The following is a 16,150-nucleotide window of genomic DNA, read 5'->3' on the forward strand; positions in this document are numbered from 1 at the left end:
CGTGTTATTTAAATCTTACCGAGGTGAGTCAGACTCTGTTTCATTCAACTGTCCGATGTGCTTTTTTTAAGTGTTAGTGCATCTTCAAGGTGCTGCCGTGATACACAAGGACTGCTTTGCAAATAATGCAGGTAAAATTTTTATTCGCCGAATCCAGGCTAAAATGCTCCAAAACTTTAGATGTTTTGGTACGCGTAGCTGCTGTGTTGGACGCCTTCATTTCTGTTGGTTTATGCTCAGCAGAGAAGCTATTGCGCATGTGCGACTCTCGGCAGAGATTGTAATGAAGTGAAATAACTCACTCGGTCGGAAAAAAACACGTCTGGCGACAACATCGACAATGACAGTCATTGTTGACTATTTCTATTGTCGATATTTGTCGACAACGTCGACAAATCGTTGCAGCCCTACTGCAGGGTACCCCCCCCCCCCCCCCCCCCCCAATCAGGCTGCTGCCCCTGCAACCCAACCTCGTATAAGCGGAGGAGAATGGATGGATGGACATGAGAGTAATTCAATAACTTGTTTTATTATGTCAAGTAGCAAACTAGTACAAACAGTGACCGGCAATCCCATTTAGGAAGTCACAGAGGTACAACGCAGTAGCGCGGGTTGATGACCAATTCCTCACTGTCCCAATTCTACAGTTTTTTGCTGACCTGTTTACTATGCACTCGAAGCCTGACATGCACTTCCACCAAGTGCACGCACGCACGCACGCACGCACAGATATGTTCAGCTCAGAGGTGAAAACGTCAATGGGATAAAAAAAAACATGTGTGACAATATTCACACTCTCCTAGGAAGCTTAGTAAGAAAGAAAATGACAGAAAAAAGGGTGGAGGGAGTTTTTGAGGCAGTAGGGGAAACCAGAGTTTCACAATAGGATTACAGTAAGATAAACTGATGTGAAGTAAGATTATAGTTGAGCCGTCAATACAAACCTGCTTTCCTGTGAAACCCTGGCAGATGACCTTGGTGTTCTTATTGATGTAGAGGTTCTTTCTTGTTCCAGTATAACAGTGTCTGACTCCACTGTGCTGCACTGAGAGGATTGAAAAGGAAAGGGAAAGCAACCGGATGTTAGATAAACACACAGGTTAAGTTTCAGACTCAAATCATTCTATTTCCATTTGTCGGAAACATTCTTTGTGCTGCATAAAGAAACAATAAGCTGCTACAAAAGATTTTCTGAAATTTCTACAAAATGTGAATTCCTGCTAAGTTCCCAGAAACACCAACTCTCATTATTTTTACAGTGATTATTAAAATGTTACCAGTTTTCTTTGAGGACAGTATTCTCTGTCTACTCAAATGCTCTGTAGTGTTTTGGCAGCAGATTCTTGTACAGTTGCTGAACAACACTATCAGCTTTTTCCAGACCTGACTGCCTTTTAAAATCTATAAAACAAAAAATGCAACTATGAATTAATAATGCAATATGAACATATTGAATTTATTGCTTTTGTTAAAGGTCAAAATATCAGACATTCATGTACAGCACACACATTCACTCTAGTTTTGCTCAGAATAACAGCTGCTTCTAACTTGATTTAGGATGAAGGTCACATTTTCGAATTCCACGCTGAGCCGTATTAAATCAGAAAAATTAAATAACTTGTGATAACTAATTAGATCACGGAGTGTGTAAAACTAGCCCAAAACAGCATTCAACAGACATAAAAACTAATGAGCCACATGCTTCAAACTAAAAATCAAAACATAAGTATTCACTGACTTGAGTGCACACAAATAAAGTACAGTCCAAGAAAAGCATGCCTTGATTGCTTGTTGATCATTATGTCAATCAACAGAAACGTAATCAACAAAACAAAAGAAAATAATTTAATTGCACCAGCTGATTATTGAGCAAAAGATCCAAACAATTTGCTGTTTACAGCTTTTGAAATGTCAAGTTGAGCTCTGGGAGTGCGTGGTTTCCTTTGCCTCCCCTCGCTTTCTGACATTTTGCTAACTAATTCACTGACCAATGTTGAAAAGATTTTTGCTGGAGCCTCAAAGTTTACTTTCAGAAGCCAATGTGACCACCAAAACAGTCACCACTTTTGCAGATTGCAACTCCTTGAACAGCACGTCACCCCAAATCAACTTTTTTTGCTGATAAACTATATAAATGAGTGTCTAATCGTGCTGTAGACACGCATAGACAATAATATGTCCCTTTACTGCATTTTAATTCAATTTTAAATCTTCTGCCTAAAGCTGTCAGTGTTACACCCTCTTCAGGTAAAAACTCTGCACTGCGTTTGAATTTAAATCTGCCATCGCTATCGGGTAAGAGGTGCACAGCATTTGTTGCATTTTTCAAACAGGAAGTGGGAGTGGAGTGAGACTCTGGTAGGAGGTGAATTGCTCTTTAAGAAAGCACTTTAAAACAAATACAAACAACAACGGAAGCTAATGTCACTATGATTAAAAGAAAATTCACTTAATACAGACTACAGATTAAATTACAGAATGTTTAAATGAAAAACTGCATGTTTAATGTCCAAATCAAAACAAGCAGAAATAAGATTGGCCACAAATATTTTAAAGCCAAACGGCATTTAATTTGAAATGATTGGCATTTTTACAAGCAAATATGTTAAATCGCGCAACAAATAAAAGTCAATACTCGATGACTGAGAAACCTTATGCAGGATCACCGAACAGAAAAATGTTGTTCTAATTCAAGCAATGAGACAAAGTAACATATTAGATGAGTAATGAACGAACTAATATTACAGCCCCTGCTGCAGCTCTTGAGACTGCACTTTGATCCTCATTCTGTGTTTTACTGACACCTGCAATTACTCAGTGTAAAGTTCAATCCCTCCACGTGAATAGGGAAGTATACTACAAAACAGGAGGTGTTTGTTAATAAAAACAAATCGTAACCTATGCAGAATTATTCAGCGAAAAGCGTTTTCAAATTCGGATCCATCAAAAACATTTTCCTGCAGAGTGGATGTTTTTCTTGTGCTAAATCATTAACTCTGACAAAGTTGACCCCTTCACAGCTATTAACAGACGCTTTAAAGTCCAGATAAATTATCAAAGGGGAAGTAGATTGTTTGTGGGACCTTCCTGAAAACTTAGCCTGCTAACTTGATCGCTAATAGTCAATGAGCTTACGATTATCATCATTTCATACAGCGCCGACAAATGTAGCTAGCTAGCATGGGAGCCAAGTGGCAGTAGTTTACTCTGTGGAAGGCTGTATGAGTCTTTATCAATAATGACCAGCTAAGAACCAAAAAATGTTCATATTTTACTGAGACTATGCTTGAACTGTTCATGACAATAAAATAGCAAAATGTTAAAATACTTACAAAGCAGCTTGGCAAATAACCTGCTGTGAGACATCTTCGGTCATTCACCAATGACACAAGCGGTTGGGGGCCTACAGTGGGAAGTTAGCTAACTTAAAATTTGCCTGAACAATTTAGAGATTCGATTAAACTTCAAAAAATATCGGTCAGTTGGAAAATTAGATGGGTCCCTTCCTTTTTGGAATTTTATTGCGTAAGAAACAGATAGCAGACAGACACCGACGTTTATTTTGTTACTTGTTTCTTTTGAGGCAGGCGCTGCAGCAAGTGTCTTCAGGATACAATGCACTCTGGGTAATGAAGTCCTTCACAAATCTAGTGAACAGAACAAGTGCCAGCACTAGATGGCGTCTGTATCTCATGAGGTAAAGGGATAGAAGTTGCAAATATATTTGAATATATGCATAAAAACATATTTTACACACATTACACATTTATCAGCAACTTCTGGAAAATGAAATAAAACTGACATTTTATGTCGATTTATTTTCTGTGGCAATGTTGCTGTTTCTTGAAACAACTCACACAATTAAAACATTACCATTTCACAAAATAAAATTTTTATAACAAATTCCACACTAACCAAATGTTAAGGTTATTGTAGTTACAGTCACCCATGTAAACTTGCGTTAAAACATTGTGTTGGACTTTTTAATAGCTATAAAAATCATCAGAAAAAACTTCAGAGATAGACAAAGCCCTTGTGTAAATAGAAAAAAAATTTGTTTAAAGCTGTTTAAAATTTGACAGCAGCAGAATATTAAGAAAATATGTTGTATTATAATTAAAATCTGACTTACTTTTTATTACTATAATTAAATTATTTAGGAACATGTTTCTTCAGTGGAACGTTTCCTGTTGAGACTTAAACTAGTGCACATGCATTACTGGTTAGATATGCACTAAACTGTATGATATCTCAATAATAATAATAATAATAATTATTATTATTATTATTATTATTATTATTATTATTATTATTATTATTATTATTATTGTAATAATAGTAATAATCCTATTAAATTATTTATGAACTACTTACTGGGTCAGAATTATTTGCTTCTTCTGATTCTTGATGCTCATGCTTGTCTGCCTTTGTCAGTTCATCATCTGCTGTTAGTGTTTCTACATTCTGCATAAATAACATAACCCTTGGTTATCTAATTTTCTTTAGTTCTTTCTCGGTTTAAATGTTTTGCAGCAAACATACAAATTGTTCTGTGTGACTTTTTAAAAAACTAATCAACAGGTTTTCATTGACAGGAAGGTTATGTAAACACAGTGGTGTCCCTTTTTAAAATGAACCTCTCAAAGACCTTCCTGTCTAATTCAAGTTGTCCAATCAGGAGCCACCAACTCTTCCGACGCTGATTGGTTGTGTGAAATCATCACGTGACATCTTTACGTGTATTCACAGAAAACAACTGCGCTCCGCTTCGTCAGCTTGCACCATCTTGCACGTAGACATGTGTGTGGTTTTACGTACCGCGCGTCTACGCTGGTAAAAGAGCGCAGTGACATAAACGAACCCCAGGAACTACCCAAGTCAAACAACAAAACCCAGTCTCTGGTGAGCGACTCAAGATGGTTTTAGAAACTATTGCTAAGATTATAAAAGTTCAACTTCCAGCCTACCTCAAGAGACTACCACTTCCGGAGACGATCGGGGGGTTCGCGAGGTTAACAGGTAATTAAGTTAACCACGGCTGTGTGGCTTGTGAACTCATCGGATACAGCTCTCACAAAGAATCGATCTTCTAACTTCATCTGTCTGGAAAATTTAAAGTTCTTCAGGGCGTCGTTTTAGCGTTTCACGAAGAAAAGCTGAAGAAGGGCTGGTTGCATTATCAGACTTAAATCTACACAAGCTACCTTGCTGCTTTGCTTCAGAGCTAGCATGAAACACGTTTTCCCTTTTTCCAGAACAATGAATAAGAGAGTTTAACCCAATATGACATTCTTCTGGTTGTTGTAGGTCACACACACACACACACACACGCACGCACGCACACACACACACGCACACGCACTATGGGACTTTCCCTTCAACTTGAAAGGTCTCTAAACAAACAATTACTAATGCATTATCTTCTAAACTATAAACTCTGCCAAAAAAAGCATAAATGTGTCTAAATAATTTGAGAGTGAACTGCATTTGAATTGTTGTAATGCCACACTTTGCATTTATATTGATAACATTAAAATGGCAATAGTAAAATTCTGATTCCTGCTAATTATTTTTGAAGTGGATGCTTTGGGATCCTTCCTGGTAGTAGCTGGTGTGAACTGAGTGACATTGAGCAGTCCCCTGGTGAAATAAAACAGGATACTATTATTGCAGGTCAGACCTGATCTTGTCCTCAACATCTGCAACTTCTCAAATTTGCATACAGACATAAATAACCTAGAATCAGCCTGTTATCAGCATTGAAATGATCAATATTTACAACCCAAAGTTTTTACCATGTCTTGCATCATCACTATGCAAAGGATGTCAGGGTTGATTGGTTGCTGATACTTTCATTAGGGGAAGTTATGTGGCCAAACTGACCTAGTTGATGCAACATTTGAACATATTTAATGTCAGATTGTGTTCCACATACAGGAAAACTAATGTGTTTTTTTTTCCTAATATAAATACATAGTTTTCCACTTATACTAAGTGGAAATGCATTCCAGTTGCATGATCAGCATCTAGTCTTTTTGCTGATGTGAGTGTTTCTTTTCCGTAGTGTCAGAGTGGCTCCGGTTGCTGCCTCTCCTTGGTATCCTGGCCTTGTTGGGTTATCTGACCATCCGTCCATTCCTGCCTAAGAAGAAGAAACAAAAAGACAGCCTGATTAATCTAAAGATCCAGAAAGAGAACCCTAAAGTGATGAATGAGATCGACATAGAGGACCTGAACAGTGCAAATGTGTGTTACTGTCGCTGTTGGCGCTCCAAAACTGTAAGTTAAATTTGACGTTTGAATCTGTGTGTCTTAGTTATTGGAGATGCTCCAATCCAGTCGAGTCATGAAATCGGGCCCAATCATGTGATTTTCAAATGATTGGAAGCGGGTGGAAAAGATCGGATTTAACCAGCATAAAACGTGACATTTTAAAGCCACGCTTTGCAACCTTTTCATATTTTTTAATAATTTTCTTGAGCCAATATGTGCTAAATGACACTTTAAAGGGTTAATGAAGTCACTCAGATCCCTACCATCATCAGTGGCCAGAATAAGGCATTTGCAACTTCAGTGCGGTGGGCTGATACCTGTTTGACTTTAAAAAAAATGTACTGACATACCTGGCGCTGCAGTCTGCTTCCAGCACCTTTCGTGCATGTTTTAGATCATGAACACAGCTGATTTGTTTGATTTAGTGATGAATCGCTCCTGTAGACACTAATGAAGGCTGGGAGACATTTCAGCAGTTAGATTAAGGTGGAATATGGAACATTTTAATAAAAAGCTAGATTTTAAATAAATAATACCTCCACGGGGTGTTTAGGAGTGTGCAGAGTGAATGTACAGTTTCTCCTGTATAAGTTATATTTAAAAAAATAAATAATTGCATTTTAATGACACTGGGTTTATGTTTACATCTATCAGCCACTAGATGGCACCATTGCTCTAAAAACTCCACTCTGCAAGTGGAGGCTGGGACTGTGTAAAGTGGTGGACTTGGCAAGTCAAGCAGCTGATTCTGAGCCCAGAAGATGTTCTAATAGTAAATACTGTTGTAAAATAAACTTATTAGTAGACATTAATAATAATAATAATAATAATGCATTGAACTTATATAGCGATTTTCTAGATACCCAAAGACGCTTTCACACACTCGCACACTGCTAGTGATGGTAAGCTACTTGTAGCCACAGCCGCCCTGGGGAGGTCTGACAGAGGCGAGGCTGCCATTTGGCGCCGTCGGCCCCTCTGACCACCACTAACACAGGCAAGTTGGGTGAAGTGTCTTGCCCAAGGACACAACAGCAGGATACCCCTGGCGGGAGCTGGAATCGAACCCATGACCCTCCGATCATGAGGCAACCCGCTCTACCACCTGAGCTACTGCTGCCCCAAATTAGACCTTATTCTGTACGATTTGTCACTGGACGTTGGGCTGGCTGGTCACGTAACGTGTCAGCAGTGACCCAACACCCCGACGGCTGGAAAATGTTTTCTGCTGTTGCAGCTACCACCTCTAAACACTAGATGTCGCCAGGGCGTCCGTGTTCCACATATTCAACCTTTAACGTACAGCAAGGAAATAAGTTTCATTTTTGGTTTGACTACAGAGAATTAACAACGGACAGTAGGGGGTGCTTAAAGCAAGCAAAACTGCCAAGTGTGCCTTTAAATTTGTCCTTGGAGAATTTCGAGCGAAAATACAATGATTTAGTTTTACTTTAACAACTTCCTCTACATTAATATTCTTTGTTTCTAAGTCAACAACAAAATCATAACATTCCACAACTAATGGCTTAACATGTAGCTGTTGGTTAGCAGGCTAACACAGAGCTAACGCATCGCCTTTGGAGAGCGAAGGCGTCTGCAGTTTGGACGTACTTTAAACCGGACAGCGGAGGCAGTGGAACCGCAACTTGAGATGCATGCATACTGGGCATCACGGTGGAAAAGACGGCGCCTCATAAACAAACATCTTCCTCTTTCAGCGTCTCCCTTCAAGTGTCGCCACAGCGAATCATCTTTCTCCATTAAATCCTAGTTCACTGTGGCAGCTCTGGGAAGAACAAGGAGCCAGGCAGCTGACACTGAAAGATACTTTAATAAACAAAGAGAAATTGCTGTTGGAGAGCAAAATGTTAGTTTTCATAGTCTGCTGTAGCCGTGGTAGTTACAGGTGTTGGGCCGAGGTAAGCGAGCGTGCCGGCCATGGCGCCGCGTGCCTGCCCCATCACAGAAACGCCCATCCAGATGCAGCCACATGTTGAAAACGTAAACGATTTGAAATATGGCAGACAAGGCTATGGGTTTTAAAATGTTGGTAATATTAACATGTTTCTCATCCATGTACTTCCTGAATGAGTGATTTTTTTTTAATCTCAGATCAACTAAGGAAATAGCATAAATACAGAAAGAAAGAAAAAGAAAACTTCAAGGAAAACATGGATGTGTTCTCCTTTTTCCTTTAATGCATTGCTGAAGTATTGGATTGGGACTCTATCGGCAGATACTCAAAATCAAATGACTCAAACTCGGATCAGGAGCAAAAAGCCGTGATCGGAACATCCCTATTAGTTATGAACCACACAAGACATTGGGAATATATACGTCTACACTCTGTTTTTAAATCTGTTCACATTTTTAGATGTTTTGGGGTTCTTTGCAGCTTGCTCATCAGCTAACATGAATTTTTTCCCTCTCTTTAGTTTCCCGTTTGTGACAAGTCGCACTTAAAGCACAACGAACTAACCGGAGACAACGTGGGACCACTCATACTCAAGAAGAAGATGGTTTAGTCGACCGCTGACAGTTTATTTCTGACTAATTCAGTTATTTCTTTGTGCTATTTGGTGTCATATGTTTATTGTTAATATAAATAACACAACCCACGGTCTGAGAGTGTCATAGCTGAGTTGCGGTTTGGAGATTTGTTGGGTTTTTTTGTTTGTTTTTACGTCCCTTTGTTCTGTAGCATCATCAAAATCAAATATATTTTATTAATATTATCATTTAATTATTATCATCCTGAACTTGAAGTGTCCTTCTCCCGGGATGGAACAGCAGCCGACAGGTGATACGATATTGAGCAGACATCATGGCTCTTTGGTTAATCTGTGGGTTTAGAAGTACTGTTTGACCCAGCTTGACCCAGTTGGGTAAATGTGACCGTTGCCACTAATTAGAGAGCCTTGATGATGCTACAGTTCTTTCATTCACTTTTCAACACAACGGCCTTGAGAATGTATGAGTCAAATGCAAAAGGAAGGTGGACCACGTAAAGGAGACGACCTCAGAGATAAATGAAATCACTGTTGTCACTTCTAACGAGCTGCATTCATTTGAAGGAGACATTTTATTCCCAGAAATACTAATTAAATGTGGACCTAACATTTTGTCTTTGCTTTGGAGGACTAGTGTAATGTTTTTTTTTCTAGATTAATCACGCTTTAGTTCATCTTTGTGCCAAATTTGAACCCACACACATTTGACCCACACTTGTATAGCGCCTTTCAGAGTCTGAGGACTCCAAAGCGCTTTACACTACAGTGTATCATTCATATGTTCACACACTGGTGGCGATGAGCTACATTGTAGCCACAGCTGCCCTGGAGCGCACTGACCGAGGCGAGGCTGCCGAGCACGGGTGCCACCACCAGCGGGTGAAGCGGGTAAAGTGTCTTGTTCTCTGTCTGGGATCGAACCTGCAACCTTCCGATTACTGGACAACCCGCTCTACCTCCTGCGCTACTGCTGTCCCTTAATAGTGTGTAATATTCTCTTATGTGAGGCTACATTTCAAACCACCAAAGCTCACAAACCTCGTGGGGCTTCGAAGATTTCCACAACATATTTTTTTTATTCGCTTAATTTTTCTTCAAGGACTTTATAACTGATCAGTAATATTCCAATTAAAGATCTGTTTTTTATTGTCCGACCTGCATTTTCCAGATGTTTTTGAATGTTGTCTGACTCTTTGTTAGATTGTGGCTTGAATTTAGTCATACTAAATGTTAAATAAATAAATTCAGGTTGGAGTTGCTTAAGCAGACTTCTGCCTTTGTTAAAGGTGTGGATCACTGATAGACCTTTGTTTTTATTTATTATTTCTGATTATAATCAGTCACTCTGCATTTTTCATGCAAGCTGAACATGAAAATAATCTCCTACACCTATCTCCTACATTAGCTTCTGATGGAAAATAGACGATGAAACTAGGACAGGATTAGAAAATCCTGACACACTGTCACTGAACGTTCATGGACTCACCCATCTTGACTCGTCACGGGGAAGGCTGTTGGTTAAGCCAGGAAACAGCAGAGAACGTGTCAAGAAGAAGCTAACCGTTAGCATTAGCCACTCAACCACACAGCTGAACTTCAGGATGAAGTTATTTGTGGAGATAAAACATCTACACTCACCTAAAGGATTATCAGGAACAGCATACTAATAGGGTGTTTGACCCCCTTTCGCCTTCAGAACGGCCTTAATTCTACGTGGCATTGATTCAACAAGGTGCTGAAAGCGTTCTTTAGAAATGTTGGCCATGTTGATAGGATAGCATCTTGCAGTTAATGGAGATTTGTGGGATGCACATCCAGGGCACCAAGCTCCCGTTCCACCACATCGCAAAGATGCTCTATCTGGTTGAGATCTGGTGACTGTGGGGGCCGTAGTAGTACAGTGAACTCGTCATGTTCAAGAAACCAATTTGAAATGATTCAAGCTTTATGACATGATGCATTATCATGCTGGAATTAGCCATCAGAGGATGGGTACATGGTGGTCATGAAGGGATGGACGTGGTCAGAAACAATGCTAAGGTAGCCCGTGGCATTTAAACCTTGCACAGTTGGCACTAAGAGGCCTAAAGTGTGCAAAGAAAACATCCCCCACACCATTACACCACCACCACCAGCCTGCACAGTGGTAACAAGGCATGATGGATCGTGTTCTCATTCTGTTTACGCCAAATTCTGACTCTACCATTTGAATGTCTCAACAGAAATCGAGACTCGTCAGACCAGTCAACATTTTTCCAGTCTTCAACTGTCCAATGTTGGTGAGCTGGTACAAATTGTACCCTCTTTTTCCTGTTTGTAGTGGAGATGAGTTGAACCCGGTGGGGTCTTCTGCTGTTGTAGCCCATCCGCCTCAAGGTTGAGCGTGTTTTGGCTTCACAAATGCTTTGCTGCATTCCTCGGTTGTAACGAGTGGTTACTTCAGTCAAAGTTGCTCTTCTATCAGCTTGAGTCAGTCGGCCCATTCTCCTCTGACCTCTAGCATCAACAAGGCATTTTCGCCCACAGGACTGCCGCATACGGGATGTTTTTCCCTTTTCACACCATTCTTTGTAAACCCTAGAAATGGTTGTGGGTGAAAATCCCAGTAACTGAGCAGATTGTAAAATACTCAGACCGGCCCGTCTGGCACCAACAACCATGCCACGCTCAAAATTGCTTAAATCATCTTTCTTTCCCATTCTGACATTCATTTTGGAGTTCAGGAGATTGTCTAGACCAGGACCACACCCCTAAATGCATTGAAGCAGCTGCCATGTGATTGGTTGATTAGATAATTCCAAGGGTGTCAGTTTGTTGTCAGAATTGCTGGGGACAATAACCATACACTTGAGTGGGGTTTAAAAATTGCTGGGGACAATAAAGTAGGCTAGCACAGGGGTCGGCGGCTCTGGAGCCGCATGCAGCTCTTCCATCCATCTGATGCGGCTCTCTGTGTTTGTAAAATAATGAATGGATATTTAAATAAAATGCTTTATATTTTACTGCATTAATTTTACATCTGTATGCCAATTCTAAATGTAAAGATTGTCTGCGTAAACCTGAACAGGTCCAACCCGGTCTTACTGTGAGACCGGGTTGACGCGTCACGCTTGTGCGTAATCATAGGCGCTTTATGAGCTGAAGAGGATGTGAGATTCTGGGATTCTCCTCAGACGGCTCCTGGATGTGTCGCCACATTGGAGACAGGAACAAGCGCTATTCAGCCAAAGTTTCATCATCAGGGAACATTTTCTAAGTGACAAGTCTCTCTGAGAGACCGGGTTTGGAAAACACTCGCTTCAGTGGGAGGAACCTTCCCGCATGCGCTCTGCGTGGCTCTGGGGTTAATCAAGTTTAATTGTTTCTCTTTGCAACAATCTTCACAAGAAGGCAAAACAGTTAAACGGCAGGTTACAGATATTTCCATTTGACTGTTTATTTTGACAGATGAACTCAAGGATGTTGCTTGGTTTGAAAGAATTACCCCGACGCACACTGATGCGCATGGATGAGCTGACATTTTAATCGTTAACGCACATCGCGGAGGTAAAATATTCCCATCAGAACATCAGAGCTTTATACTGGTTAAGCGTGGCTCGGAGCGCCCATGGTGGACAGTGAGCTGAAGATCTGAGGGGTTCGCAGCGCAGAACCACGGTGCATGCGATGATTTCCTCCCACTAAAACAGTCTGGAAACCCGGTCTCTCTGAGGGATGTGTCACTTGGAAAAATGTTCTTTTTATGAAATTATGAAACTTTGGCTGAACAGCGCTTGTTCCCTTCTCTAATATGGAGACGCATGACGCGTAGAGACATTTGATCACGCACAAAGTTTATGTGGAGCAGAAGCGGTCGGACCACGGCAGGTGCAATGTTCCTAGCCTACATGAAGTGAAACTGTTTAATTGTAACATTAATATGTTACTGGACACGCTGGTCTGGTTGGTTAGACCAGTGTTTGAAGTGGAAAACACACACACACACACACACACACCAATTAAAATAATGCTGATAGCATGGACTAGAAGATGGTTTACGTATTTAATTGATGATCAGGCTGATGTAAAATGTAATCTCCATCCACATCCAGACACAATCATCCTCTATTCTGTCTCTATTTGCTCTGCTCTTGTCTGGGCTGACGTAGCTGATGGTGCGCGCGGCGCGCCTAACTAGCAGCTGATGCACATTTTACGCATTTGGAGAGGTTGGCTGGATGCTGTGCGTTTACTGGAAGATGGTCCACTTAACGCACGGGTGTAGACTACATATTAATGACAAATGAATGAAAATTAAATTGTGAGTTTTTACTTCATATTTTATAAATAAAAAATGACGAGGGAACACATTCATGACATCTTTTTTAACTAAATTTTCTAGCGCGACCTGCCTGCTTCACTTAAGTCACTGCTTATTAAGGTCCGTCCAGAATTACCGTGGGAAACGGGTAATAATGGCTCTTTGATGGGAACAGGTTGCCGACCCCTGGTATAAGATCTGAGCTGGTAAAACAAAAATCCTCATCAGCAGGCGTTTTTGAAAGTGGGGGGGACACAGCTGCCAATCACAAATTTTGCCGGGGACATGTCCCCGGCGTCCCCGGTTAAAATGACGCCTATGGATAATTCCACTATGGAGAAGTTGAACAGGTGTTCCTAATAATCCTTGAGGCGAGTGTGTGTCGCAGAGCAAACAGTCAGTGGCAAAGTTACTTGCTGTTAGCCAGTCAGAGACGAGATTTCCAAGTATCACAAAATAATACATACTCTACACACACACACATATGTGTGTGTAGAGAGAGAGAGATCTATATGCACTATAGATTTATGTATGTGTGCACATTTTTCTGTTTAGCAGTTTGATCAGTGAGCTTTTTAATGTACCTGATTAACTATGAAGTGACTAAAGAAGAGAAAAACAAATACAACACCATTTGTTGTGTCATAAGGGTATAACGTGGTCACATCTCACTTTGGTATTTCATGACTCAGGTACATCCAGACATTGCTGCTTATTAAAATAGGATGTCAGCACAAATATAACTTTGTAAACATGCTAGATTGGACCAAAACATGTCTCGATATTATTTCGATGTTGAACCTTGTGATCATAAATATTTTTGGTTTCCTCATTGAGAATTTAGGGCAGCTGATGGATTTGCAGCACAAATAAGACATGATCTTATCATTAGTAAAAGTCTTGACTCCATTTACCAGGAGCACCTTAACAAATGTGTGTCTAGATATTTAAGCATGAAGCAAAATTAAGAAATAGACATTCAGCTCAAAGAAATTTGGAATTAAAGTGGCTAGTGTCAGATATTACACTATCATTAACCCTTTGGTGCATAATGGTCACTACAGTGGACAGGTACTCAAAATTGTTATTTGTTTTTGCTATTAAGCACAGCTGTTGAAGACTTTATTGCATTTGAGCCGCTCCATTTGGACTTCAGTAAGTCAAGCCAACATATTTCATGTTCAGAATGCACGCTGTCCACTGAGGTGGACATGTAATAAATTATTTGTAAATTATAAAATTTAACAAAAGATATTTGTTGAAATTTGTTTCATTCACACCTAAAGACGAATGAAAAAAATTGTTAAAAAAAATCATGGTTGAAGATTTCATAATTCATGCATCAAAGGGTTAAAAGAAAAGGACAACTTTTGTTATTTTGAATTTTTATTTGAAAAAAAAACCCTAATGCTGTAAAGTCATCATACATAATCTCTAATACTTCATTTCAAAATAATGTAAACAAATCAAAGAAAGTTTCACTGCATATATTTCTGTAGTTAAAAACCTAATGTGTCAAAATCATATTTGAGGGATGCTGTGGACAAGATAGCGAGACTGTAAGCCTTGTAGTATATGCTGTAGTTCGTTCAGTAATGATAAAGCAGCTTCTGAGTTGTTTCTCCTGAGGTCTGTAAACTACAAATAATTCATGTAGACACATACAGCTAATACACAAGATTAAAAATTATGCAAAAACATAAATGAGCACTGCACACAAGTGAAAGTCAATCATCTATAATACTAATATTTGTCAAATTACAACAAAAGATTTAGTACATTCAGTCACGCACAAAAAAACATTGTTGATCTTTTAATCTAAGTACTTTGTGTTCCCTACATAGTCACAAAAAAGGAAAAATATTAAATAAGATAAATATTCAGCCTTTGTAAAAATGTAAACCATTCAGAAGTCTCACACTAGTACATGATATTGGATCAAATGTTCTTTTTTTTACCCCAAGCCAAACACAATCGTATAAAGTTCATTTGTTTAGAGCAGGGGAAACCACACATCTAATGGCCCTTTTCTACTAAAATCTGCTTAAGGAAGCTGGAATCGGCTCTGCGCTGTTCCAAGGTTTTCCTGCTAGTAGCAGTAACGCTGTTGCTGCTGTGGTTTTTAGAACACTCGTTAACTTCGTCAACAGCACCGAAATGTCACCTGAAATTAAAACGAGGACTGAACATAGGGACAGACTAGAGCTGGGCAATTAATCAAAAATTTTTGTCATTGAAATTTCTGACTCTTATCGAGAGAATTTTCCCCATGTAATTAAATCTGAGAACAAAAAATGAAAAGATGTGTGTAGGTTGGCAACATTGAAGCTGTACCACCTTGAGTCACGTAAAAAATGTGACTCAATGTGATACATGTGACAGCCCCATCTAGTGGACAACTTTTGCTTCTGCGCATACCTTTAATTATATTCCGTTTATCGTTATCGAGGTGAAATCCTCACTATATCCATCCATCCATTTTCTGAACCCGCTTGTCCATGTAGGGTCACGGGGGTGGGGGTGGGGGGTGGGGGGGCTGGTGCCACTGTGCAGCCTGCTCAATATGTCATGATATTGATTTCAGGCCATATCTCCCAGTTCAAGGACAGTATTGTTTTTAATCACATATATTTCACCTACATCACTTTTGGAACCCTGGGGGCTGCCCCACTAAAACAAACCATTTCTCAGTTGTAATAGAAAACCACCCTTACTGTATAGAGTAGAGCTGCACCACACTGAGTGGGCTCTAGTGGAAAAGGGCCAAGAGCGGGCGGTGTTGGTGTACACATGCCATGCTGAACTCTCAACGCCATAAGAGCTGACTTCAGAGTGCACCGCGCCTAAAAAAAAATTAAAGGCAGCAACTCAGACTTCAGCACGACACTGCAGAATGACAAGCTACTCATACGATACCGTGGACATTTGTGATGGCTTTGTGGATTTAGATAAAGAGCTACAGCTTGGGGGCCACAATATGTGGCCGGGTCCGGCCCACGGGCCGTCTGTTGCATAGCCCTTTTTAAGAGCTTTCAGCCTGAAAACTTCCCTAGACCATAAATACGTG

At 40.0% G+C, this 16,150-nt stretch overlaps 2 protein-coding genes across 2 annotated transcripts in view; one reads left to right on the forward strand and one right to left on the reverse strand.

Annotated features, from left to right (window-relative positions):
- suclg1 (succinate-CoA ligase GDP/ADP-forming subunit alph) overlaps positions 1 to 3,460 on the reverse strand; it is a 33,280-nt gene extending 29,820 nt beyond the window's left edge. Inside the window, exons 1-2 of the mRNA XM_015943647.3 lie at positions 3,333 to 3,460; positions 945 to 1,045 (exon numbers count right to left, since the gene is read on the reverse strand). Coding sequence (XP_015799133.1) covers positions 945 to 1,045; positions 3,333 to 3,366 — 135 coding nt within the window. The 5' untranslated portion in view covers positions 3,367 to 3,460. The remainder of the gene's footprint in view (positions 1 to 944; positions 1,046 to 3,332) is intronic.
- Positions 3,461 to 4,817: 1,357 nt separating this feature from the next.
- On the forward strand, positions 4,818 to 10,085 carry cisd2 (CDGSH iron sulfur domain 2). Its single transcript, XM_070552590.1, has 3 exons — positions 4,818 to 5,019; positions 6,065 to 6,279; positions 8,709 to 10,085. Exons 1-3 carry the CDS (start codon positions 4,917 to 4,919, stop codon positions 8,796 to 8,798), a joined length of 408 nt encoding a protein of 135 aa, XP_070408691.1. The 5' UTR covers positions 4,818 to 4,916; the 3' UTR covers positions 8,799 to 10,085.
- Positions 10,086 to 16,150: the final 6,065 nt, after the last annotated feature.

Source organism: Nothobranchius furzeri, chromosome 6, assembly GCF_043380555.1.
Source record: "Nothobranchius furzeri strain GRZ-AD chromosome 6, NfurGRZ-RIMD1, whole genome shotgun sequence".
Lineage (NCBI taxonomy): Eukaryota > Metazoa > Chordata > Actinopteri > Cyprinodontiformes > Nothobranchiidae > Nothobranchius > Nothobranchius furzeri.

Coding starts and splice junctions, on each gene's coding strand:
- cisd2 (XM_070552590.1), top strand. CDS start 4,917: ATGGTTTTAGAAACTATTGCTAAGATTATAAAAGTTCAACTTCCAGCC. Junction 5,020..6,064: donor GGGGTTCGCGAGGTTAACAG/GTAATTAAGTTA, acceptor TCTTTTCCGTAG/TGTCAGAGTGGCTCCGGTTG. Junction 6,280..8,708: donor GCTGTTGGCGCTCCAAAACT/GTAAGTTAAATT, acceptor CCCTCTCTTTAG/TTTCCCGTTTGTGACAAGTC.